The sequence below is a fragment of the Eublepharis macularius genome, chromosome 10 (genome assembly GCF_028583425.1).
Source record: "Eublepharis macularius isolate TG4126 chromosome 10, MPM_Emac_v1.0, whole genome shotgun sequence".
Classification (NCBI taxonomy): Eukaryota; Metazoa; Chordata; class Lepidosauria; order Squamata; family Eublepharidae; genus Eublepharis; species Eublepharis macularius.
The window spans coordinates 19,703,206-19,725,905 of record NC_072799.1 but is presented as its reverse complement, the minus strand read 5'-3'; the positions used below and the strand labels follow the sequence as shown (position 1 = coordinate 19,725,905).

The following is a 22,700-nucleotide window of genomic DNA, read 5'->3' as shown; positions in this document are numbered from 1 at the left end:
TGTACTGATTGGCGTGTCAGACGTGGAACCAGGAAGTAAACAAAATGAGATCATATGTTCAAACAGATTTCTACTCCTTTCTCTACTTAGCTGAAGGCCAGAAAGGCTGGCAAGAGTAGGCCTTTCAGCTCCTGGCCTGAAACATTTCTTTTTCTCTCCACTTCCCTTCAAATCTTTTTTATTTTGTAACATCCAGCTTGAGCAGGAGTTCTGTTGAACTCAAATGCTTCTATCATTGTAGCTGGTCCTAATGAAAGACACTACGGGGATTACAGTTCAATTCTGATTTTCAACTTGCACAGCCAGAGTTAAGTATGACATTCTCCTTTCCCATTTTATGTAATTATTTACTTCATCTATACCTCACCTTTCTCCCCAATGGAGACCCAAAGTAATTTACATCCTTCTCCTCACCTCCATTTTATACTCACAACAACTGTGTGAGGTAGATTAGGGTGTGTGTGTGTGACTGGCCCAAGGTTACTCAGCAAGGTTCCATGACACAGTGAGGAATCGAACCTGGGTCTCCCAGATCCTAGTCTAATGCTCAAACCAGTACACCGCACTGGCTCTTTGCCTCTATGCAGCCAACATTACAAAAGGAAACCTTTCATATCACGGGGCTCTTGGGTACCATAAGATCAGCTGGTGTTTCTAGAAGATGCTCCAATATGGACTTTATAACTCAAACATCATTGTTGTGCCTTATGTGTTACAAAAAGAAATTCTATGCACACACAATCAGGACAGGGTGCTGAATTAGAAGTTCACTCTCACTTGTGGTTTTTGCCTTAGTTCCAGTATCCTGTCTTCTAAGCAACAAGCAAATAATAAAAAAAAATCAACATGGTTGATTGCTATGTTCTTGAATACTTCAAATATGAAACTGAAGTGCAAGATGCCTTTGTCTTCAGTTGAGCTTTGGACCTTGGAAGAAGCCACTGATAACATATGCCCTCCCTGTTTTTACCTGATGCATGGAAAATATTATCAGAAAGATAACTCTCAGCATCCCATGATGGTAGCTCTATGTTGATGGTAGAACATAGAGCAGCAGGCAGCCTCTAAGACATAAATAAGCAGATGACTTACGGTATCTGAGAACCACAGCAGGTTCGATTCCGAGTAACAGGTGAACATCCCATAGATGGGGTTCAGGAGCTCTTTCAGCAGCAGAAGGAAGAATTCCTTTGTGACTCCACCAGCATCAACAGCCTCCTCACCATCAAAGATCACCTGATGCAGCATAACAAAAAATTGTATTGCCTTCAACCGTGACAATGTCTTAGCTTGAGTACACTCCTGCATGAAGGGAAGGGCTTAGGGCCAAAGCAGATGCAATGTAGATCATGGATCTCCAGCTTATTAAATATAAATGGTTAATATAAGCAGAGAAAGTCTGGTTCCAATGGCAAAAACCAGAGTGCGGACTGCAGAGTTAAATCCCCTTTTCCCTTTTCATGCACCCTCTGATCCAAATCACAATAAAATTTTATACAGGTTTGTGGACTCTGCTATGTCTGTTTTGACTCTTAAAGAGGAAAAGAATAGGAATAATTTTTGTTCTGCAATAGGGTCATCTGTACTTGGGCAATAATCATTTAGAGAACTAGCACTGCACAGTGGGTGAGCTACACCTGGGGGAGACAGTCAGTGAGGTGCAGTGGTTAGAGTGGTGGACTAGACAGACTCAGGGACATCAATGCTGAAATCCCCCTTCAGATGTTGCAACAAACCAGTCAGTACAAACTGTGGTTAAGAAACTGTCTGCAAACTCTAGTTGAAAATCTCGGTTTAACACCCACAAACCATCTTGCTCTGTTAACCAATGGCAGTCAGTTATCACAATCAAGCAGGTTTTCTGATTAAGCTGGTTTGTAAGCCACTGTTTATCATGACATCTTCTTAACGGAGCCACAAATACAGCTCCCATAAAGATGCCTTGGAAAATGCGGACCTGATGGGATCTTACCTTCAAAGGCTTTTTCAAGTCGATGTCGGAATGGATGCTCAGCTCCCTCAAAGCATCACCAACCAAGTTGCCCCTACGGACGTGAAGGACAAGGAAAGGACTTCGTGCCAGGAGCGGCTCCAGGGTAAGAAGCATGAAAACATTCTGCAGATTTGCTCCACTAATGGCCACCTACAGAGCAACAGAGACGGAACAACCATAAACAAGGGGGATTCGGCCAGTTTTGCTTTTCCTCTGCCTGCCAGCCTTTCCTCCTTCAAAGAGTGTTCCCTCCTTCTCTTCCCATGGGCAATTCCAAAAAAGGAGAAAGGAAAAAAGAGGGTGGCCATTAACCGTCAGACACAAAACCGGGGGACAAAAGTATTACCCACGAATGACAGAAATGAGGTTCTTTTTTAAAAAGTCTAGTCTAGCATCTTAATCATGGTCAGAAGATCAGTGGTGGAGGAAGTGCTGCCAAGTCACAGCTGATTTATGGTGACCCTTATTGGGGTTTTCAAGGCAAGAGGCTAACAGAGGTCTTCTGTAGAAGTCTCCCATGCAATTACTAACCAAGACCAACCTTGCTAAGCTTCCGAGATCTGGCGAGATCAGGCTTGCCTGGATTATCCAGGTCAGTACGGTTGGAAGATTAAGATTAAGCAGCATTATATCTGCAGTGGCCAGTGGACCAGAGAACCCAGGGCTGAACATGTCCCCTTAGTTGTAACATCTGCCCCCTAAAAACCCAGAAGTAAAAACAGCAGGTCAAGAGACTGATGGTTGCAAAAACAAGCCTTGCTAACAATCGACTTCACTGAAAAGCTGGGCTGACCCTGGCAGTGCATCCCATAAAACTAGTTACAGATCAGAGTACTCTCTTCACTCCTTCTGCCCTGGTGGTGGTGGTTGTTATAGTAATAGTAATAATGATGATAATAATAATGATAATAATGATAAACATTGATTTATATACTGCCCTTCAGGACAACTTAACACCCACTCAGAGTGGTTTACAAAGTATGTTATTATTATCCCACAACAATCACCCTGTGAGGTGGGTGGGCCTGAGAGAGCTCTGAGAGAGCTGTGACTGATCCAGGGTCACCTAGCTGGCTTCAAGCAAAGAAGTGGGGAATCAAACTCGGTTCTCCAGAGTCCCAGCACTCTTAACCACTACACCAAACTGGCTCTCTGACCAGAACCAGAGAAGTGCCCATCTACTCCCTCAAAATAATCGTATCACTACAAAATAGAAAGGCGGGATATCATGTGTTTTCCCATGTAGTCTTGTGTTGGAAGACTCCAGCACCCAAACCCATGAGGGCTCCAGAATACTATATGGAGATATTTCCTGTAAAATCCAGACTGCAATCTCATTCTTCTATAGCCGTTTCTGTATGCAGACTTGTGGGAGGATTTTTCTCAGTAAAAAAAAGTTACACCCCCTCGGTACCTAGCCTTTGTGTTAGTGCCATCTACTGGCAACACTTGAGACTTGCTCTCCCAAACTGCCATCACGAAAGCTGCAAAATCCCAGGCAAGGAAGGGGTATCTACCTGCTCCCAGGTAAGCAAGAAAGAGGTGATGATGCAAGTGAACCAAAAAAGAGAAAAATCATCCAAAACAGTTTTACGACGACTACAGAAGGAATGAAGCACTGAAACAGTCTGTTTTGTTTGCATTTTTGCTTGCTTGGTTGTTGTTCAGTTAAAATAGTTATTTTTGCAAGCTACATAGGATCTCTTTTGTAAGCAGCATTGGGTCCCTATCAGGGAGAGCAGCAGAATCAAAAGCTACCATTAAAGGAAAGGGAGAGAGGAGAGATCAGCCTGGAGGAAGAAATTTTGTTCTCCGCATTGCAGAAATGTCTCCGTGCTTCACAGAGTTGCTTCTTCTACATGTTCATATTCATCCAGCCCAAGCAATACTGAGCAAGAGAAATGCTTGTCGATATTGAACTAATCGCTGCCCAAATCAGCTATTCGATAAATATGGTGCTTTTCCTAAGAGCTGAACGCACTGCACATAAACAAACACAGTGATCCTTATATCAGACGTGTATGACAGGCTGGCAGTATTACACCCATTTCACAGATGATACGGCTGAAACAGAGTGCCTTGCTGAAGATCTTTCAGCAAACACAGCTGGGCTGTGATCTGTTTTAAACTTCCATATTTGGATCCAATGCATGACACAGACTTTGCATTCCTCCCCAGAGATTATCATCTCCCTACTGCAAATACTTGACAGTTCCAGTGGAATATGAGGACATTTTACTACGCTCATTGGTGCCTGCAAACAAATAATAGAACACAGCTTGTATTTTTATTACCCCAACTATTCCCCCGACTATACCTTCAGGCTATTTATTACTGCTAGATTGCATACGTAGCTCTGGGTCACGAAAGACACACAAGCTGTGAAAAAAACATGACAGTGCAAGAGAATCCGGGGCCAGGGACAAAGAAGGAGGGAGAGCCAGATACCTGCATCTGCAGCTCAGCGTCCGTTTGCAGCATCTTTGTCTTGGCTTGGGCATCAAAGATGAAAGGGTAAGAGCACAGGGTCACGGAATCCTGGAAAGGAGGGGGAGCAGTTCAGTTTAAACGGTGCCAGCCAGGCTTCTGCTGAGCGCTACTTTGGCAAGAGTTAGCTGGAATTTTTTTACCTGCATGATAGATGGCCGCACTTTCTGTAAAGGGGAGGAGAAAGAACAAGAAACACATGATCTTTTGATCACTTTAGGGAGGTGTACTTCATTAGCTGCAGCCATACTCTCAAAAAAGAGAGTGCCCGATAGGAAAGGTTTTTTCCCATCCATATAATACCCTTCTGTATTTAATAATAATAATTACAACAACAACAGCAATGTATTGTCGAAGGCTTTCACGGCCGGAGAACGATGGTTGTTGGGGGTTTTCCGGGCTGTATTGCCGTGGTCTTGGCATTGTAGTTCCTGACGTTTCGCCAGCAGCTGTGGCTGGCATCTTCAGAGGTGTAGCACCAAAAGATAGAGATCTCTCAGTGTCACAGTGTGAAAAAGATGTAGGTCATTTGTATCTACTCAGGAGGGGTGGGGTTGAGCTGAGTCATTCTGTAAGAGTTTCCCAGGGTGTGGAATGCTAATGGCGGGAGGCTTCACTGAATCCTGAGGAGGTTCTTTTGCATATGGATTGGTGCTTGATGTGCTAATCTTCTCTGCAGGGCTATTGTCGGGTGTGGAGTGTTTTGTTGGCCTGGTGTTTTTCAGAACTGGAGTCCATGCTCTGTTCATTCTTAAGGTTTCTTCTTTCCTGTTGAAGTTTTGTCCTGTTGAATACTGTTCAAGCAGTATTCAGACCCACCCGAAAAATACAACAGATGCTACGATCAGCAAAAGACAGCAGAGACCCCCTCACCTCTGCAGGAGTATACCGTATACCCTGCAGCTGTGGACAAGTTTACATCGGGACCACAAAGCGTAGCATCCAGACAAGAATAAAAGAACATGAAAGACACTGCAGACTTGGACAGCCTGAAAAATCAGCAGTGGCTGAACATAGCCTAACTCAAACAGGGCACAGTATCTTATTCCAGGACACCAAAATACTGGACAACACTTCCAACTACTTTGTCAGACTGCACAGGGAAGCCATTGAAATTCACAAGCATAAGCAAAACTTCAACAGGAAAGAAGAAACCTTAAGAATGAACAGAGCATGGACTCCAGTTCTGAAAAACACCAGGCCAACAAAACACTCCACACCCGACAATAGCCCTGCAGAGAAGATTAGCACATCAAGCACCAATCCATATGCAAAAGAACCTCCTCAGGATTCAGTGAAGCCTCCCGCCATTAGCATTCCACACCCTGGAAACTCTTACAGAATGACTCAGCTCAACCCCACCCCTCCTGAGTAGATACAAATGACCTACATCTTTTTCACACTGTGACACTGAGAGATCTCTATCTTTTGGTGCTACACCTCTGAAGATGCCAGCCACAGCTGCTGGCGAAACGTCAGGAACTACAATGCCAAGACCACGGCAATACAGCCCGGAAAACCCCCAACAACCAACAACAGCAATATTTTATCTATATACCGCCCTTCAGGACAACTTAATGCCCACTCAGAGCAGTTTACAAAGTATGTTATTATTATCCCCACAACAATCACCCTGTGAGGTGGGTGGAGCTGAGAGAGCTCTGAGAGAGCTGTGACTAACCCAAGGTCACCCAGCTGGCTTCAAGTGGAGGAGTGAGGAATCAAACCCGGTTCTCCAGATTAGAGTCCCGCACTCTTAACCACTACACCAAACTGGCTGTCTTGCATCTTGGCAGTTTGAATAGTTTCCTCTTTGCCTTTTCATCCTCTGCACAGACACATTCTTTTCCTAAGATTCCATTTCTCTAACACCCCAATTTCTCCAGGCCCCTTGGATCACTTTGTTCCTTTGGCCTAGCATCTTAGACACTCTCCTACTAGATAAGCTTGCCTCCTCCCAAGGCCAGTTACCTCTCTTCTCTATCTGGTGCATTTATAACCAGCGGTCTCTCCAAGGAGCTCGAGGCAGTTTACATAGTTCTCCTGTAGCCCATTTTATCCTCGCAACAACCCTATGAGGTAGGTTATGCCAACAGCATGCGACTGGCCCAGAGATCTTCAGGGCAAAGTGGGATCTCCCAGATCCTCATCTAACACCTTAAACAAGACATCGCATGGGCTCTCCTTAAAGCTACCCACTGCCTCGAGCAATGCTTCTCTTGGTAGAGGCCAACACAATGCCCACCCAGTTTCTCCTCCCTCCAGTCTGTGATCTGCCATTTTGCTTCTTTTCTACGGCTGTAATCCATTTCCCTGGGTTTCCACCCCCCTTCCTCTCTCTCCTGCACTGACACACACCCAATACCCCTAAACCTTCTGCATTCACAAGACGGAATTAAAGCTACTTCCTGATCATTTGCAAAGTTTATTCTCACTGCAAAACCTGCATGTGATTGGTATAGCATGTAGAGTGCAGGGAGCCACCTTGGTTGTGCTCTTAGGCTATTTCTTCCCCCAATTCCACCTCCACCCCCAGTCAGACGATGAAGCCCTCTTACCATCCCAGCTTGATGCAAGAACCACATCAGGTAGTCTTCTTGAATGTCCACCAGACTGGAAATCTCTGGGATATAAAACTTGTCATATTCTACATGTCCGACTTTCTGATTTACCTGATTTAGAGAAAAATCAAAACAGAAGAACATTAGTGGTTTGGAGAGGAACGATGAACATTTCCTTCCTACAGAACAGTACGAAGCCAGGTAAGACCCAACCACTGATATCTCAAATCTAACAAGCCTAGGACCAGAAATTGACCTTTAATTTTTTCTTGCATTTTGCCAAGGCTTTTTGCTAATGCAACAAAGATGGATGATGAAGAACAGGGAAATTATCATCCTGAGTTCAGCAATATTGCCGACTGACACAAGCCTTCCACTGACGGTGCGGAAGGTGCATGTAGTAGGGAAAAATCAGGATTTCAACAACCTGCCATTTCCTGTACCACACCTGCCACAACTGCACCGGTATTCATCCACTGAGACCTATACACCAAAATCCCAACACATGCCTCCCTGAACCACGGACTCTCTCCACCAAAAATGAACTCAAACAGTTTGCATTTCTGCAGCTTGTGTTCAATGCACATGGTCTCTGATGCAACGGAATGGACGGAAGACTCTATCCCCCATCACAGATAACATTAAAAGCACACACAAAAGACCATACATGCAGGTGCACAAGCATACGATCTGTTCCCTTACTTTATGAAGTTTCTCCAGAAGTCGTAGGGCAGCTGTGATGTAGCTACTGTACAGGACTGGGATCAACAATGTTTTTTTTCCATTCAAAAGGTAAACCACAGCACCTTTATAGAGATCGACCAGCCTCAAGAAGTATGTCGGGCACACCTGAGACCACCAGTTATCTAAAAAAGCAAAAGGAAAACATCTTAAGTTTCCATAGCATTTATGATCCCACTGAAAGAGATAGCAATAAAAAACACAACTGCTACTTTGGCTCAAACTGTCATGAATGAAATCCCAACCATCTTCAACGGGATCAAGTTCGCTATTTGTTTCCAGGCCTCTGAGGCATGTTAGCTGCTAGGCATGCAAATATGCCTGAGTTGAGAGTGGGGATTGGAGAACTGGCTGCTGACATCACAAAGGATCCCCAAAGCAGGAAAGAAGTCGTATTCCCCTATGCAAACCACAGGGGGAAGTGGCATTTCGAGGCAGGAGGCTCCTTGCCCAATGAAATGTTGCAGGATCCCCCAACCTTCCCATCCATCTCGGTGTCCTGGTCACATGTCTTCTGTTCATCATCATTCTCCCACACAAAGGGGTTCAAAAAGAGAAGCCCAGAACATAACCAGCCAGATTTTTATTCTCAGTTACATTTTTACCCCACTGCTCCTTCAAAGAATCCAATGTGATAAGCACAGTTCTCCATGCCCTTGTTTCATCCTCTTAACAACACTGTGTGGTAGGTTAAGGTGAGAGAAAATGCATTTTGAGTGGGGATTTCAATTTGCGTCTCTGAGATCTAAGGTACAAGAGACACATTACATGAGGACGCGCACGTGAAGGGAATCACAATGTTAGCCGGGAAGCTGCGTTTTAAAAGACAGATCAGAAGGCTTTGTCAATTTCCCCTCTCTACAGAGCCTGCAAAGCTGCTCCTCAGAGGGTTTGTTAATTTCCTCTTCCCCTCCCAAAGGCGCTGTCAGTTTCACCCCCCCTTCTAGGAGGCAAAGAGGAAATAAACAAACCCTCTGAGGAGAGATCTTTGCTGGCTCTGTAGAGAGGGGAAACTGACAGAGCCTTCCGATCTGTCCTAAAACTCCGCTTCCCAGCTAACACTGCGACTCCCTTCACATGAGCGTCCTCGTTTAATTTGTCTCTCGTAGTTTAGCTCTTAGGGCACAGTCTGAAACACTAACCACCACACTACTTTTTTAAAAAGAATTATTACAGACAATGCTGATCTGGCTTAACTAGGCTAGAGAATGTGACAGAGCAGCCTGTATTTATGTATTTACTTCATTTAAATGGGCGCCTTCCTTCCTCAATTGGGACCCTAAGTGGCTTCCATCGTTATCTTCTCCTCCATTTTACCCTCTCGACAACCCTGTGATGTAGGCTAGGCTGAAAGCACGTGACTGGTCCAAGGTTACCCTCTGAAACGACTGACTTATAAAGCTCTTTCGATCGCAACTTTCAACTCCAAACAATGCAAGACCGCAGTGCAGGAGAGCCAGGAAAGTGACAGGAAAGATATCTGGGAGAACCAGGCTCAAGACTCTACTTGCGACTGAGTTCACTGGGTGACCTCTCCCACCTGACCTCCCTCACAGGATGGTTGTGAGGATACAATGAAAGTGAGGGGTGGGGGAATGAATCACCCTGCCCTGGAGAAAGAGTGGGACAAAAACACACTAAGCAGGGCATAAACAATAAAACACACCGCAACAGCTTGACATCGCCCACCTAAGACTTTGCTGGGGTTTCTGTCCAGGCGCAATATGGCCATTGCCAAGGGAAGGGTCAATGTTACGTAGTACTTGGAATCTTGAAATGGTGGGAATTCGGGGAGAATCAAATAGATCCTCATGGCTTCAACATCTGGTGGAGAGCTGGACAGCTGAGGGATCAAAAAGCTTTCGAAGCTCTTTAAGATCTAAAGAGGTGGGGAAAAAGATGGCAATGAGGTAGACGGCAGTTCGCTTTCGTAAACCAACTGTTCCCCCAGCGGCTCTATCCGGTTCCATTTCAGCACCACAATGTCAACCCAAATGAAAGAAACAGACACCGGATTGTTTCAACGGGTCTCTGGAGCAGGACTCATGTTAAAAATGTCTGCTCCACACATTTCGGCATTGAAGAACCTCCCAGAGCTTTGGGAAAACTACAGAAGACTGAATATCCATATTGTCAACTTTTGGGGCGGAGGCTGGAGGAACTTCCTCCAATGTTAGTAGCTCTTCCTTTGCAGGAAGAGTCACGAGTTGGAGGAAGGCCCCTTAAAATGGAGAAAGGCTTCCAACTTTGCTTAATGAAGTGGTAAGATACAGGCTCTTGTCTTTAAAGCCTACAGGCTGCTTCTCCTATGAAAATCATGGCTGGAGGCACATGATAGGCAACAGGAAGATTTGGGCAGGAACCCGCGTCAGCTGGTTTTCCTCTGCAACTGCTCCTCCCACCTCCCAGGAGGTCCTGGATCGGTATTCATGATAATTAAGCCCTGTCAACCAACCTAAACCTTCTCTGCTGATCATACTGTCTTGGTCCTGATATGCACAGAACAGGCAGTGGCTGGATTTTAGACAGAAATTTCAGAAGGATCATATAGACACGCCTTTAAACATGAATGCAAAGACTGCACAATTTTAAATAAAGCTAGCCCCCAATAAAGTAGGAGTGGATAGTTTAATTCATGCTAACACGCAGATGGTGGCTCTGAAACTTTTCCAGCACACAGGATTTAAAGAAGCAGGAGAAGTACCTGGTCGAGCAAGATGGAATGCTGAGACGTCATCAGCTTATCAAACATCACTCTGGTGGAATTCAAGTCAATCCCTGGAACTTTGGGACTCGTTTTAAAATGTTCATCTATTCTAAACAAAGAGAAAGAATGAAAGAAAAAAGCATGAGGTGGCACAAAGGAGGTGCATTTCGAAACAGAAAGTTAATGATTCTGCTATAACGTTCTAACCTACAGGCAGCCTCAAGCAAACTCTGTATGAACGCGCAGAACTGATTTAGGTTCATGCAAAGGACTTGCATATCCCAGTAGATTTTTGAATTCTTTTGCTTGGAACAGGGGAACGCTCCCCCCCTCCCCCAAGCATCACATCACAGAATCCTTTTGAAACCAGTTTCAAAAGAGGTTTGCCACCTGGCACAGGCACTCATGAAACCGCCTTACACTGATTCAGGCCACTCAGACTGGCAGCAGCTCACCAGGGCCTCAGGTCCAGGTCTTTCACACCACCTATCACCTGGTCCTTTTGAACTGGAGGTGCCGGGGATCGAACCTGGGACCTTCTGCATGCCAAGCAAAAAGCCATGGCCGTTCCCCTCATGGCACAGTGCAGAAAGGCTGTTTTTTGAGCAAAATATAACCAAAGCCTCCTTGGAGTCACGGAACTAGTTTCAGGCGGCAACCATACACAAACCATGGCTTGGATGGCCCAAGCTTCAGAATTCTTTGGGCTCACACTTTCCTTACTGCCCTCATGTGTGGACTCCTTACAGTTTTGTCTTCTTACAAACCAGGACTCCACACCAGGATTAACCTGTGGTACAGGATCACGGTTTGCAAGCAAGGACCTCACAAGAAATTGTGGTTTGTTACAAATCAGGAAATCTGGGTGTGAGGGGCAGAGGGAATGCAAGAGTCTGGATTCATCTAAGGCTCATTCTTGGATGCACCTCCACATTCCTCTTCATTCAGGCTTTCTTCACAATAGGGACCCCAAACAGCTTACATCATCTTCCTTGCCTCCATATTATCCTCATAATACTGAGGAGAAGATGAGGCTGAGAGTTTACAAGTGGATCTCAGTCACCCAGTGAACTCCCACAGCAGAGTGGGGATTTGAACCTGGGTCTCCCTGATCCTACTCTGAAACTCTAACCACTACACTACACTGGCTTTGGGATGGGGGCTGCTGTTGAACAGTAGCAAGCAGCCAGGCCTGGGTGAGTTATGCAAGTTATGTGGTATCATGTTGCCTGGTGGTTGCTTCTGGGCCTGGCTCCAATGAGTTCTTCCTCAAAGGCCAAAACAGCCCCGGAAAAGACCTTGCCCCTCCTCCTCTTTTTCCTGACAGAAACAAACCCTGGAATACTGGTTAAACTGTGAGGGTTGCCTAGCAACAGCCACTGAGGCATCTGTTTAGGCAGTACTTTTATCATTTTGGGGTTTTTTAATCCCCCAATGTATTTTTTTTAGATTTCAGATTTTTCTGCGAGCCTGGGGCATTGTTCAGGTGTGTAGGAAGATCTATCTTGTCCGTTCATGGATCCAATCTCTGCATTTCAGTATCCTCAGATCCTGGCCACTTGGCTATTAGTACATAAAGATTATTATATGAGTTGGGAAGCCAGAGGCAAATTTCACAAGACCGGCATTTTCCTCCTCCATGGCAGTGATCTCATTTAGGAAAAATGTCATGGATGAAGCAGCTGCTGATCCAGGGTTCTCTAGCAGATTCAATTACATAGTGTTAACCACAACAGCTGCATCCAAGCACAGGTTGGTTGTTTTAGAGCCATAGGTGGATTCTCTAGCTGATGGAATGGAACGAAAACCCAGGCAAGATGACACAGTAAGTTGGAATGGGCAACAGGACCTACAATATTGCTAACAAAACAATTTAACAGTAGGTCATAAACATGCTTGAAAGGTTGCATCATACACTTCCCAAGCAATGCTTGTGAAAAATCAAGCAGGTAATACACAACTCCTCTGTGTACATCACAGTCCCACATGCCAAGCTAGACTTTCTGACTGGGACCTGGCATACTATAACAAGGTAGTCATATAAGGTGCGTCAACAGTGAAGGCTCTCATGAGAAAGAAGCTACATTTAGTCGCAACCCACATTTGCCAGTTTATTGCTAAAGCTCTTGGGAGACACAGCGCTAAACATAGCCTGGGAAGGCATAACTACCATTGCCATAACAACCCCTGCAACGGAGCTGGAAAAGTTTCTCCAAGCTCTGATGTTCCCTGAAGCTCCTATCATGCAATGGTGCAGAATCTGCTTATAAAGAACCTGTGCTTACAAGGCTTATGTTCAGCCAGGGAGGAGCTTTTCCTAATGCCTGCGATGATCATTAAAACCCTTCCAAAGGAAAGCCGGCGAGCACCCCTCTCCAGTCCATTAAGTTTGCCCCCCCCCCCCCCCCCGTTAGCAACTGCTATTCATCTCAACAGGACTTGCAGAGGAGACATTTCGCTTCGGGCATTTCACTTCAAGAAAGGCTGTGGCTCAGTGGAAGGCCTTCTGCTTTACATGGAAAAGGTCCCAGTTCAGTCCCCAGCATCAGTGGAAGGCCTTCTGCTTTACATGGAAAAGGTCCCAGTTCAGTCCCCAGCATCAGTGGAAGGCCTTCTGCTTTACATGGAGAAGGTCCCAGTTCAGTCCCCAGCATCAGAGGAAGGCCTTCTGCTTTACATAGAGAAGGTCCCAGTTCAGTCCCCAGCATCAGTGGAAGGCCTTCTGCTTTACATGGAAAATGTCGCAGTTCAGTCCCCAGCATCTCCACTTAGAAAGATGAGAGCCCTGGAGACCCACTGCCATTCTGAGTATTCAATATAACGCAGCGTCGTGTATGGATGTTCCTAGTGTTCTGAGCCCCTTCTTTGGCCAGGAAGTCCCAGATCTATTGTATTATTATTTACTTTTATTTTTTCATTTATATCCCATTTTTCTCCTCAAGGGGGACCCAAAGCAGCTTAACATCATTTGTTTTATCCTCAAAACAACCCTATGAGGTAGGTTAGGCTGAGAGCCAAGCTACAATTGACGCCTTACACAGGTTGGACACTTGTCAGCTTCCCTCAAGTTTTGATGGGAAATGTAGGCGTCCTGGTTTTACAGCTTGGCTCTCCATTACAGCTGCAAGACCAGGAGGCCTACATTTCCCATCAAAACTTGAGGGAAGCTGACAAGTGTCCAACCTGTGTCAGGCGTCACTTGTAGCTTGGCTCTGAGACAGTGTGACTGGCTCGAAGTCACCCAGTGAGCTTCCATGGTAGCACAGGATTTCAAACCTGGGGTCTGTTCCTAGTCCAACACTTTAATGGCTACGCTACACTGGCTCTGGCAGATCTATCATTGGCACTGGCTGGTCTTTGCTTTGCATTGACTTGATCGACACACCCACTATGAGTGACTGAGAACAAATGTGATTTCTGCTTTTCCCATAAAGATTCTGGTCACTTACTTCTTTTCTAGGAAGCTCCCATTCCAGCAGGCAGCCGAGGACAGGATCTGCACGATCTCACTGCTTAGAACAATAGGAAAGACAGACCCAAGACACTGGTTACAAGACCACGAGACAGCATTTCACGCCATTTAGCCTTTACCTTGTTCTTCTCTAAACAGTTTGATTGCTCTCAATCCTGTCTCTCTTTAGGTAAAATATTACGCACGAGAAAATGGTGCCCAGGTAAGGAGCATAACAGCCACGTGCAGGCCGTAAGAGAACGTGATGATTGATTCATGCAAACTCTGAAGAGCAGCTTGGTACATGGACCACTGCCTCCCCCATCACATAATCCGCTTTGAGCCCAATGGAGAAAGTTCTCCAAGTGATGCTGAGAACACCACACGGCAAGCCACTCTCTACAGCACACCCACAGTTCAGAACAGCAGCAACACAGAAATTGGGGCCAGAAGAATTTCTTGGCCAGCTCTCATTCAAGTTACCCGAACTATTTCTAGAAACTTAAATTCCACTTCCTTTGATACTCAAAAAGTATTCATGTTCAAAACCTAAAAGACCAATTACCACTTATTACATGTTTATCCCATCCCTCTCCAAGGAGCTTAGAGTGGCATGCATAGGTCTCCTCCCTCCATTTTATCCCCACAACAACCCTGTCAGGTGGTTAAGATGACAGAATTTGGCTAGCCCAAGGTCCTTCAATGAGCTTCCTGATGAGCAGAATTCGAATCTGAGTCACCTTAACAGCTACACTAAGACATTAAAACGACACTGCTTGCCTGGCTGTCAGACAACTGCACCAGAATTTTTTAGTGAACCAGTAGTGGTGAAAGTGTTGGATCTACGATGTGGGACACCTAGGTTCGAATTTCTACTTGGCCATGGAAGCTCGCTGGCTAACCTTGGGCCACTTGCACACCGTCCACCTAACCTACCTCACAGGGTTGCTGTGAAGATAAAATGGAGGAGAGATTCGGTTTCGTTTTCTCGGCTACGTCGGACGCTCCTCTCCGCAGGTCCGAGAGGAAGCGCCCGAGCAGCCTGACCGGGCGGCTGATCTGCGAAGATTAGCCCCCAGAACTCCCAGTGAGGGAGGTAGGGTCCGGAACGCGGCGGGAAGAGCCCCCTGAAATTGATGCAGGGGGTAAATTGCCCGTTTGTTCCTATGGAGGCCGGCAGACGTGCGCGGCACCTTGAGTGCTGCCGGGCCATGGAAAACGGCAAAGAGCAGAACTAGGCGGAAGCCTGTAAGTAAGCGAATCCCTTCTGTTATTACAAGCGCACGCGAAGGAGTGGTGGGATCTGAAGCTAAGAAGGCTCGTTCTTCCCCCTCGCTGAGTTTCAGAATTTGGTCGGCAGTCCCCCCCCCCACCTAAAATGGCAGCAAAAAAGCAGAGTCCCGCTTTGGGCAAGTCAATCTCGGCTGCCCTGCAGGGGAAAGGAGAGTCGCTCGAGGACTTGGTGAAGAGGTCGGTTATCGAAGCCATAAAGCCCTTTGTTGACAAGCTGAATGAAACAGATCAAAGGGTGGGCTTAATTGAGAGCGAAGTGAAAACCATTAAGGAAGTAGCGGGGGGGCAGAGAAGTCTGCTCGGGAAAATGCGTCACTCGTGAGGGCAACGAATAGAGTTAAAGCTGGTGGAGAACCAGCGCATCGGGCTACAAGTGGAACGAACACAGACAATTTTGCGCCTCCAGAATGTGAAAGAGGAGGAAAATGAGGATTTATGGGGTCTGGCCTCGGAACTATTGGCGACACCCGCGAGGGCAACTAAAGAAGAGGTAAAAAGCGCCATTTTGGAAGTCCGTCGGGCTACTTCAAAATATGCAACGAAGCGTCAGCTGCCTCGAGAGATCATCATCGATTTTTCATCTAAGAGGATCCGAGACACTATCCTATACAACTCATACAATGCAGATCTGGACTTTCTGGGTAATAAAGTTAAGATACTGAAGGACGTTCCATTTTTAGTTCGGAAAAGAAGATTTAAGTATAAAAAGTTTGCAGCCCTTCTGAGGGAACGTGGAATAAAGTATAAAGTATAAATGGCTATTTCCAGAAGGTATCTGGTTTAGTTACAAAGATCAAGCTTACAAGATAACATCAGAAGATCAACTAAGGGATTTTGAGGACAAAAATCAAGAATTTCAGCAAGACACCAAGCAAGAAGAAAAGGATTTGAAGTGTGAAGGGGGGGAGGGAACGAGCACTGCGGTTGCAGTTGCTCAGAGAGAACTGCGTCCGAGGCCCAGGGGGCGGGGAGGAAGACTTAATTTGGATTGTAATCTGTATTTTGCAAGGTCAACCACTCCATCAATATCTTACAAAGTTTTAATTTTTTAATAATGGCAGTATGAAGGGAAAGCATTATTTGTAGTGTAGTGTTGTTATATGTTGCTGTTTTTTTTTCTTTCCTTCCCCTGCCCCCCTTCTTTCCCTCTGTATTGTTAGTTGATGTAGGTAATAAAAAAAAAGATTAAAAAAAAGATAAAATGGAGGAGAGAACAATGTCAACCACTTCAGGTCCCCGCTGGGTAGAAAGGCAGGGTATAAATGCAGTAAGTAAATCCAATAAATAATGATACAGCACTGTTGTTTAGATCTCCTTGAAAGCCACCTGGCCACTACACCTATGCGATCTATCCAACAAATGTAGCGAAACTACTTTAGGTATTTAATTAAATGACGTTTTTATGCTTCTGTATGGCTTGTGGGTTGTAATAAAGGCTGACCAGAAATTACCAAAATATTCTTCAATACAACAGAACATTAACTAGAGACTGAACAACTGCTGAATAGAATTTTGAAACAAAATCTTCCTTCCATGGAAGGTGCCGTATGTTCTCTACCAACTGCCACAATGTAGCAAATGTCATCAAATCATTGTGCCAATTGTTTGAATTGTGCATTCACTAAAGAAAAATATCGGCAAGCAATTCTATCCCTCCTGAGGTGCTAACCTTTAGGAACTGGGCAGTGCCATGCATCCTCTGCCCGCAGTTTGGATGGCATTAGGTGCCCAATGGTAAAAGGGAACCAATTTCCAAAGTTCCATCTAGCAATACACATTGTCAGATACACCTCCAGCATATCAGCTATGGGTTATGGATTTCTTGCTGCAGTGTGTAGTGGACCTCTGAGAACATGCAGAGGGAACCTGTTTTGCTGACTGGTTGCTAGCTGTTTATCTTGCAGGTGTTTTGGTTACCATTTCCTGGCAGGCCTGAGAATGTGGCCTTGAAGTTTCAGCAGAGACTGCACCAACCTCCTAAGAGATTGAGCAGAGCTCATCCTTTCCCTCCTCCCCTCTTCCCTGGCTCCGCACCCCAAAATCCTAATAGACTTTCTTTCCCACTGGGGGGCATAGACTTTGTCCTATAACTAACCTTGCTTTGCTACCTTGAGTCACTTCAGCCAATGACCCTGTCTGACCATCTTGATACTGGTATTCTTCTTTAATTAAGTATCTTTAATTCATACACGTGAGTGATGCAGTGAAGTGCTTGGGGAAATACCTGGCAAGACCTGACACACATTATAACACTATCCCATCAAGGTACACCCTCTGAGTTTAGAGACAACTACTGACAGTGCAATCCTAAAGAGAATTACTCCTGTCTAAGACCACTGAAGTCAATACGCTTAGACTGGCATAACTTTGCTTAGGATTGTACTGTGAATCAGGTTCACAGGAGTCAGTTTGGTGTAGTGGTTAAGAGCACAGGACTCTAATCTGGAGAGCCGGGTTTGATTCCCCACTCCTCCACTTGAAGCCAGCTAGGTGACCTTGGGCCAGTCATGGCTCTCTGGAGCTCTCTCAGCCCCACCCACCTTACAGGGTGTTTGCTGTAGGGATAATAAAAACATACTTTGTAAACTGCTCTGAGTGGGCATTAAATGTTGTCCTGAAGGGAGGTATATAAATCGAATGTTATTAGTATTGGATCTTGTGGACGATACTGTTGTCTGAACCAAGGGTCATTGTGGAAATACAGTAGAAGTTCACACAAAATGGTTCAATGGCACACCACCCATTGAAAGGCAATAATATGGAATTGGGTCCTATGGATCTGTTCCACGATCGGCGGCACTTTCCCAAAAGCATGTAATGCTGAGAAAGCAGCATCCCCAGTCACAGGGAGGGAGCATATACACAGGCCCTTCCTCCGCACATTTCACTGTAGAGATGACCTGGAGATTGTATGGAGGCAGAGGCCGCATGATCGTTCCTTGCTAGGGATCGTGTGTAAAAGGGGGCTGCCGTTAGCCGAGTAGATCCATGGGACCCAATCCTCAGTCACTTCTACTCTTTGAAAACGTAGGACAACTAAACCACAAACATACTTTACTGAATTAGGGTTGCTCTTCTCTGACAACTTGTGTCTCCACATGTCGATCATTTCATCGTTAATCGAACAGGTGTAATCACTTTGGTTTACAGCTCGGAAATCATCAGCAGGCACAGAATTCTGTAATGAAAGGTGTTTCACTATATTCACAAGGGAGATAAAAGATAATAGCAAATAGCTCCATCATTCTACTCCTTCCATAATGCTCTCTTGCCTCTTTGGTATGCGTTCTCACTGAACAGGAAGCTTCAGTACTGGCTTTCTAATGTGTAAGGGTGCCTTTGCTACATGGAAGTCATTTAACTCTGGTTTCCTGCCACTTGCTATAACTCCGAACACAACTAGGGCAATATACACAATTTCCTCTCCAAGATCGAAGAGGCCCTGCCACACATTTCAACTGAAAGGAGGGCCAGGTTGGCCTCTGCTGTTGTTGTCCATGAGCTGTGAAATATCATCTTCTCCATGGAATATATATACAGCCCTTCGTTGCATGCTGTTTGGTAAAGAGGAATCCATTTTCTTCTAAGCACCCTGGAGCTCTGATGGGATTCGGCTTTTATCGTATCTTCTGTTGGCGATTTCTTTCCATTTTAAAGCTTAAAACTGTTCTTATAAGCTTGGTTCACGTATAACACAAAATCATCGCCTGTTTTAATTGTGGTTAGTTAATAAAACCAGGAATGGGCCTTCACACTATCAGTAAATAAACACTGTAATGCTTGATAAATAGCACTGAAGTTATACATTATTTTCAGGAACCAAATTCCTCCCAAGAGATGTTGGGATATCAAAGGATGCTGAGATGCTCACTGTCTATATAACACAGGGGTCTATAGTAGCCCAGAGCCCCGTGGCGCAGAGTGGTAAGCTGCAATACTGCAGCCCAAGCTCTGCTCACAACCTGAGTTCATGAGCAGAGCTGGGTTCAGGTAGCCGGGTCAAGGTTGACTCAGCCTTCCATCTTTCTGAGGTCGGTAAAATGAGTACCCAGTTTCCTGGGGGGTCAAGTGTAGATGACTGGGGAAGGTAATGGCAAACCACCCCTTAACAAAAAGTCTGCCAAGAAAACATCGTGGTGCGACGTCCTCCCATGGGTCAGTAATGACTCGGTGCTTGCACAGGGGACTACCTTTACCTACCTATACTAGCCCATCCTTTCTGTCTTTAGTGCATGGAGAAAGTGTATGTCCAAATGGAGAAATCCCATGGTCATCTGTGCTCAGGATACTCTCAACACACTCAGAAGAAAGTTAGGCAAGTAACCCCGCACAGCTTCCTAGATATGAATTCCCCTCATTTAGGTCAGGAACAACTTTATATTACCTTACTTTCAGAGCAAAGAACAAATGTCTGGTCTCCTCCAGAGAAGATATGTTTAACAATGTAGTATTTACACGGATCTGCAAAGAAATCAGTACACATTGTTTTCAGCAAACACACATCTTACTTCCCGGGAACCACAACGTTGGATTCCAAGCAGTATCTCCCTTGACTGAAGGAACTTCCATCAGCAGAATTGCCATTTCCCACCCACCCCTGTTGCAGCTCAAAATGCCCAATGATATACTGCTCCAGAAGGACACAGACTCACAAGAACAGCACATGAGGGTAGTTGGAGGTCTGCCGTGGGAGAGGAGAAACTGGCAAAAATCACCCACACTTCTGCAAGGGAAAATTTCTCAATGGATTCAATCCATGATTACAAAGGACAGATTTTAGCAACTCCTTTAATCTGGTGTGGGTGGGTAGGTGGCATGGTATAGCCTGTTCCCATCAGATCTCAGAAGCTGAGCTGGGTCTTCCTGGATCAGATGGAAGACCACCAAGGAAGACTGGGGGCCAAACTACAAGTGACGAATGACATAGGTTGAACACTTGTCAGCTTCCCTCAAGTTTTGATGGGAAATGTAGGCAGCTTGGCGGAATGTTGGACAAGTGACAGTTGAAAAGTCCATTGGACAGCAGTCGGAGAGCCAAGCTGCAAGACCAGGACGCCTAGGAAATGTAGGCGTCCTGGTCTTGCAGCTTGGCTCTCCAACTGCTGTCCAATGGACTTTTCAACTGTCACTTGTCCAACATTCCGCCAAGCTGCCTACATTTCCCATCAAAACTTGAGGGAAGCTGACAAGTGTCCAACCTGTGTCATTCGTCACTTGTAGCTTGGCCCTGGGGTTGCTCTATGGAAGGTGTTAATGGCAAACCAACTCCGTTCCTCTCTTGCCTTGAAAACCCCTTCGCAAGGTCACCATAAGACGACAGCATTCACATGCACACATCTGGCTGGTGCAGGAGATGTACAGCTCATAGACAGAGCCCAAACGTGTTCATGAGTTCTCTAACAATTGCATGCCACTGTGGTCCTTTAGCACTGCTGTCTCAAAGACAGTTCCACACCTGTTCCATGAGGGAAAGCGCTCTCATACACAGCCTGGCTAAAAACCGTTTTATTTCACCAGGTGAAGCAGCACAGTTAGATACATGAAAGGTGACAGCAAATCCATTAGACTGCACAAAGGGCTTATAAACACTGACATAAAAGGGAGAACTAGAACAGTCAGTGAGACAGGAGCACCAATGACTAGGTGTGTCCTGTCTACAAATACAAAGGGGTCAAACAAGTGTGCCATAGAACAGCAGTAGGAAACATTTCCGGGAGCTTCAAATGTATTTTAGCCTCCAGCAGCCATTTGTCAGGTCAATAGACAGGCAGGGCCCAGGTACAAATTTGTCAAAATGACTCTATCGCCACAATCCCACCCTATATACAAATGACAAAAGAAAAAAATCTACATTTCTGAAATGACATTAAATGAACCATCTCATGGTAATGTGCTTGCAGCTTGGAATAAACCACTGCTGATCCCCCAGGCCCTGATAAAGCATTCAAAAATCTTTTGGGAAGCTTATTTTTCATCCATAATGAATATTGCCAACACAGAAGGAAAGTTACATTGGTACAGCATCTATCTGAATGCTCCAACACAGGACAACTCTTAACTTACTGTACTGCCAAAATGCTTCAAAATGAATATTCTAATATTCCATTATTTTATGTCATGATCCTAGACAGGGTTGCCAACTGATGGTGGGCGCCCAGCAGGAGATGGAGAAAGCAGGGACATATAGGGGGTACTGAAGTCATGTGCAACATGACATCACTTCCAGGATAAACTGGAAGTGATGTCATGTCGATCTAGGAACACTGGAAACTCTATGGGAAAAAAATTCTGACAATTCCTAGAGCAACATGGATCCCCCCACAAGTGATGTCATGCTGCACATGACACCAGCTATTTAAAGGGAAAAAAAGATTTATCCCACTGCCTAAAGACGTGGTAATAAGGATGCTTTTGGAGGCAGTTAATCTCTTGCCCTGGAAGGGGTGGGGGTAAAGTCTGGCCTACTGGGATGAGGCACTGACACAGAAATAAGAACCAAGTAAGGCAGTTGCATTAGGGAACGTTGACGTTTTCCATCTATGTGAGTTTTGCCCTGCATTGTTGTAATGTCCCTGTATTAATTCTGCCCCGTTTATACTGTTCGCTTATTTACTCTACTGTTACAGTATACGCTTAATAAACTGTTTCTTGTTCACTTTGCCCGAGTCTTTCACACCTCAAATTCAGTCATATGTCAGCCCGCACCGTGACCGAAAAGGGAGTTGCTGGGTGTGTGGGCCCTCTCTAGTAGAGCCCTAGGACCAGAGTGGCCGCAGCCCATACGGCCCTCGCCTACTACAGGGCTGAAGGAGGCAGGAGGGAAGGAGGGTGTGTGTGAGGAGGGAGGCATCAATGGCAAACCCTGTGTGGCTCTTCCCTTTCCTGCTACACCAGGTGCCAGAAAAAGGTCACTGTGAATGGCAAATAGACTACAACAATGTCCTGCCTTAATACAACCGAATTCAAGTGTTAGTTAGAGGTTACCATACAACAGACAAAACCCGCTGCAAATATTACATAAGATAATTTGTTTTGAAGCCAGCTGCTACCCAGGCATACTTTAATAGGAAAGTGCAATAAATGGCATCTCTGCTTCAAGCACAGAATACACAAATAAGCTCGAACTGAGGGAAGTAAACTGACAGAAAGGGTTGTTATTGCTACAATAGGTCTCCTTGTCGACAGGGCATTCTCCTCAGAGAGACCAGACAGCTTTCAGGAAAACCCTGAGGCCAAAACACACCCTGACAACTTCAAATGATTCACGGTGACCTCACAACACCAACTTTACAAAATGAGGAGAGCCACAAGCAGAAAATAGTCTTGGTGTGTAAAAGAGAAGAGAGTTACCCCATGAGGGAAAAAACAAACTCGTTTTCAAGTATCTTCTCAGGTACTGAAAAATATATTTTTAACACTTCATCCTCACTCTCTCTCTTTGGTGCCAGGAACTGTAAAGTCAATGCA

The 22,700-nt window shown here is 45.3% G+C and overlaps 1 protein-coding gene across 4 annotated transcripts in view; it reads right to left on the bottom strand.

Annotated features, from left to right (window-relative positions):
- HERC3 (HECT and RLD domain containing E3 ubiquitin protein ligase 3) overlaps positions 1-22,700 on the bottom strand; it is a 67,634-nt gene that overhangs the window by 12,468 nt on the left and 32,466 nt on the right. Inside the window, exons 10-20 of one of the 4 annotated variants that reach the window (XM_054989579.1) lie at positions 19,618-19,694; positions 18,287-18,411; positions 13,939-14,001; positions 10,487-10,598; positions 9,472-9,661; positions 7,744-7,907; positions 7,039-7,152; positions 4,624-4,647; positions 4,442-4,531; positions 1,973-2,143; positions 1,093-1,236 (exon numbers count right to left, since the gene is read on the bottom strand). In XM_054989579.1, the coding sequence (XP_054845554.1) occupies positions 1,093-1,236; positions 1,973-2,143; positions 4,442-4,531; positions 4,624-4,647; positions 7,039-7,152; positions 7,744-7,907; positions 9,472-9,661; positions 10,487-10,598; positions 13,939-14,001; positions 18,287-18,411; positions 19,618-19,694 (1,274 nt within the window). Of the gene's footprint in view, positions 1-1,092; positions 1,237-1,972; positions 2,144-4,441; positions 4,532-4,623; positions 4,648-7,038; positions 7,153-7,743; positions 7,908-9,471; positions 9,662-10,486; positions 10,599-13,938; positions 14,002-18,286; positions 18,412-19,617; positions 19,695-22,700 lie in introns of those variants that run through there. The other 3 variants (XM_054989581.1, XM_054989583.1, XM_054989582.1) reach the window with 3 other exon arrangements.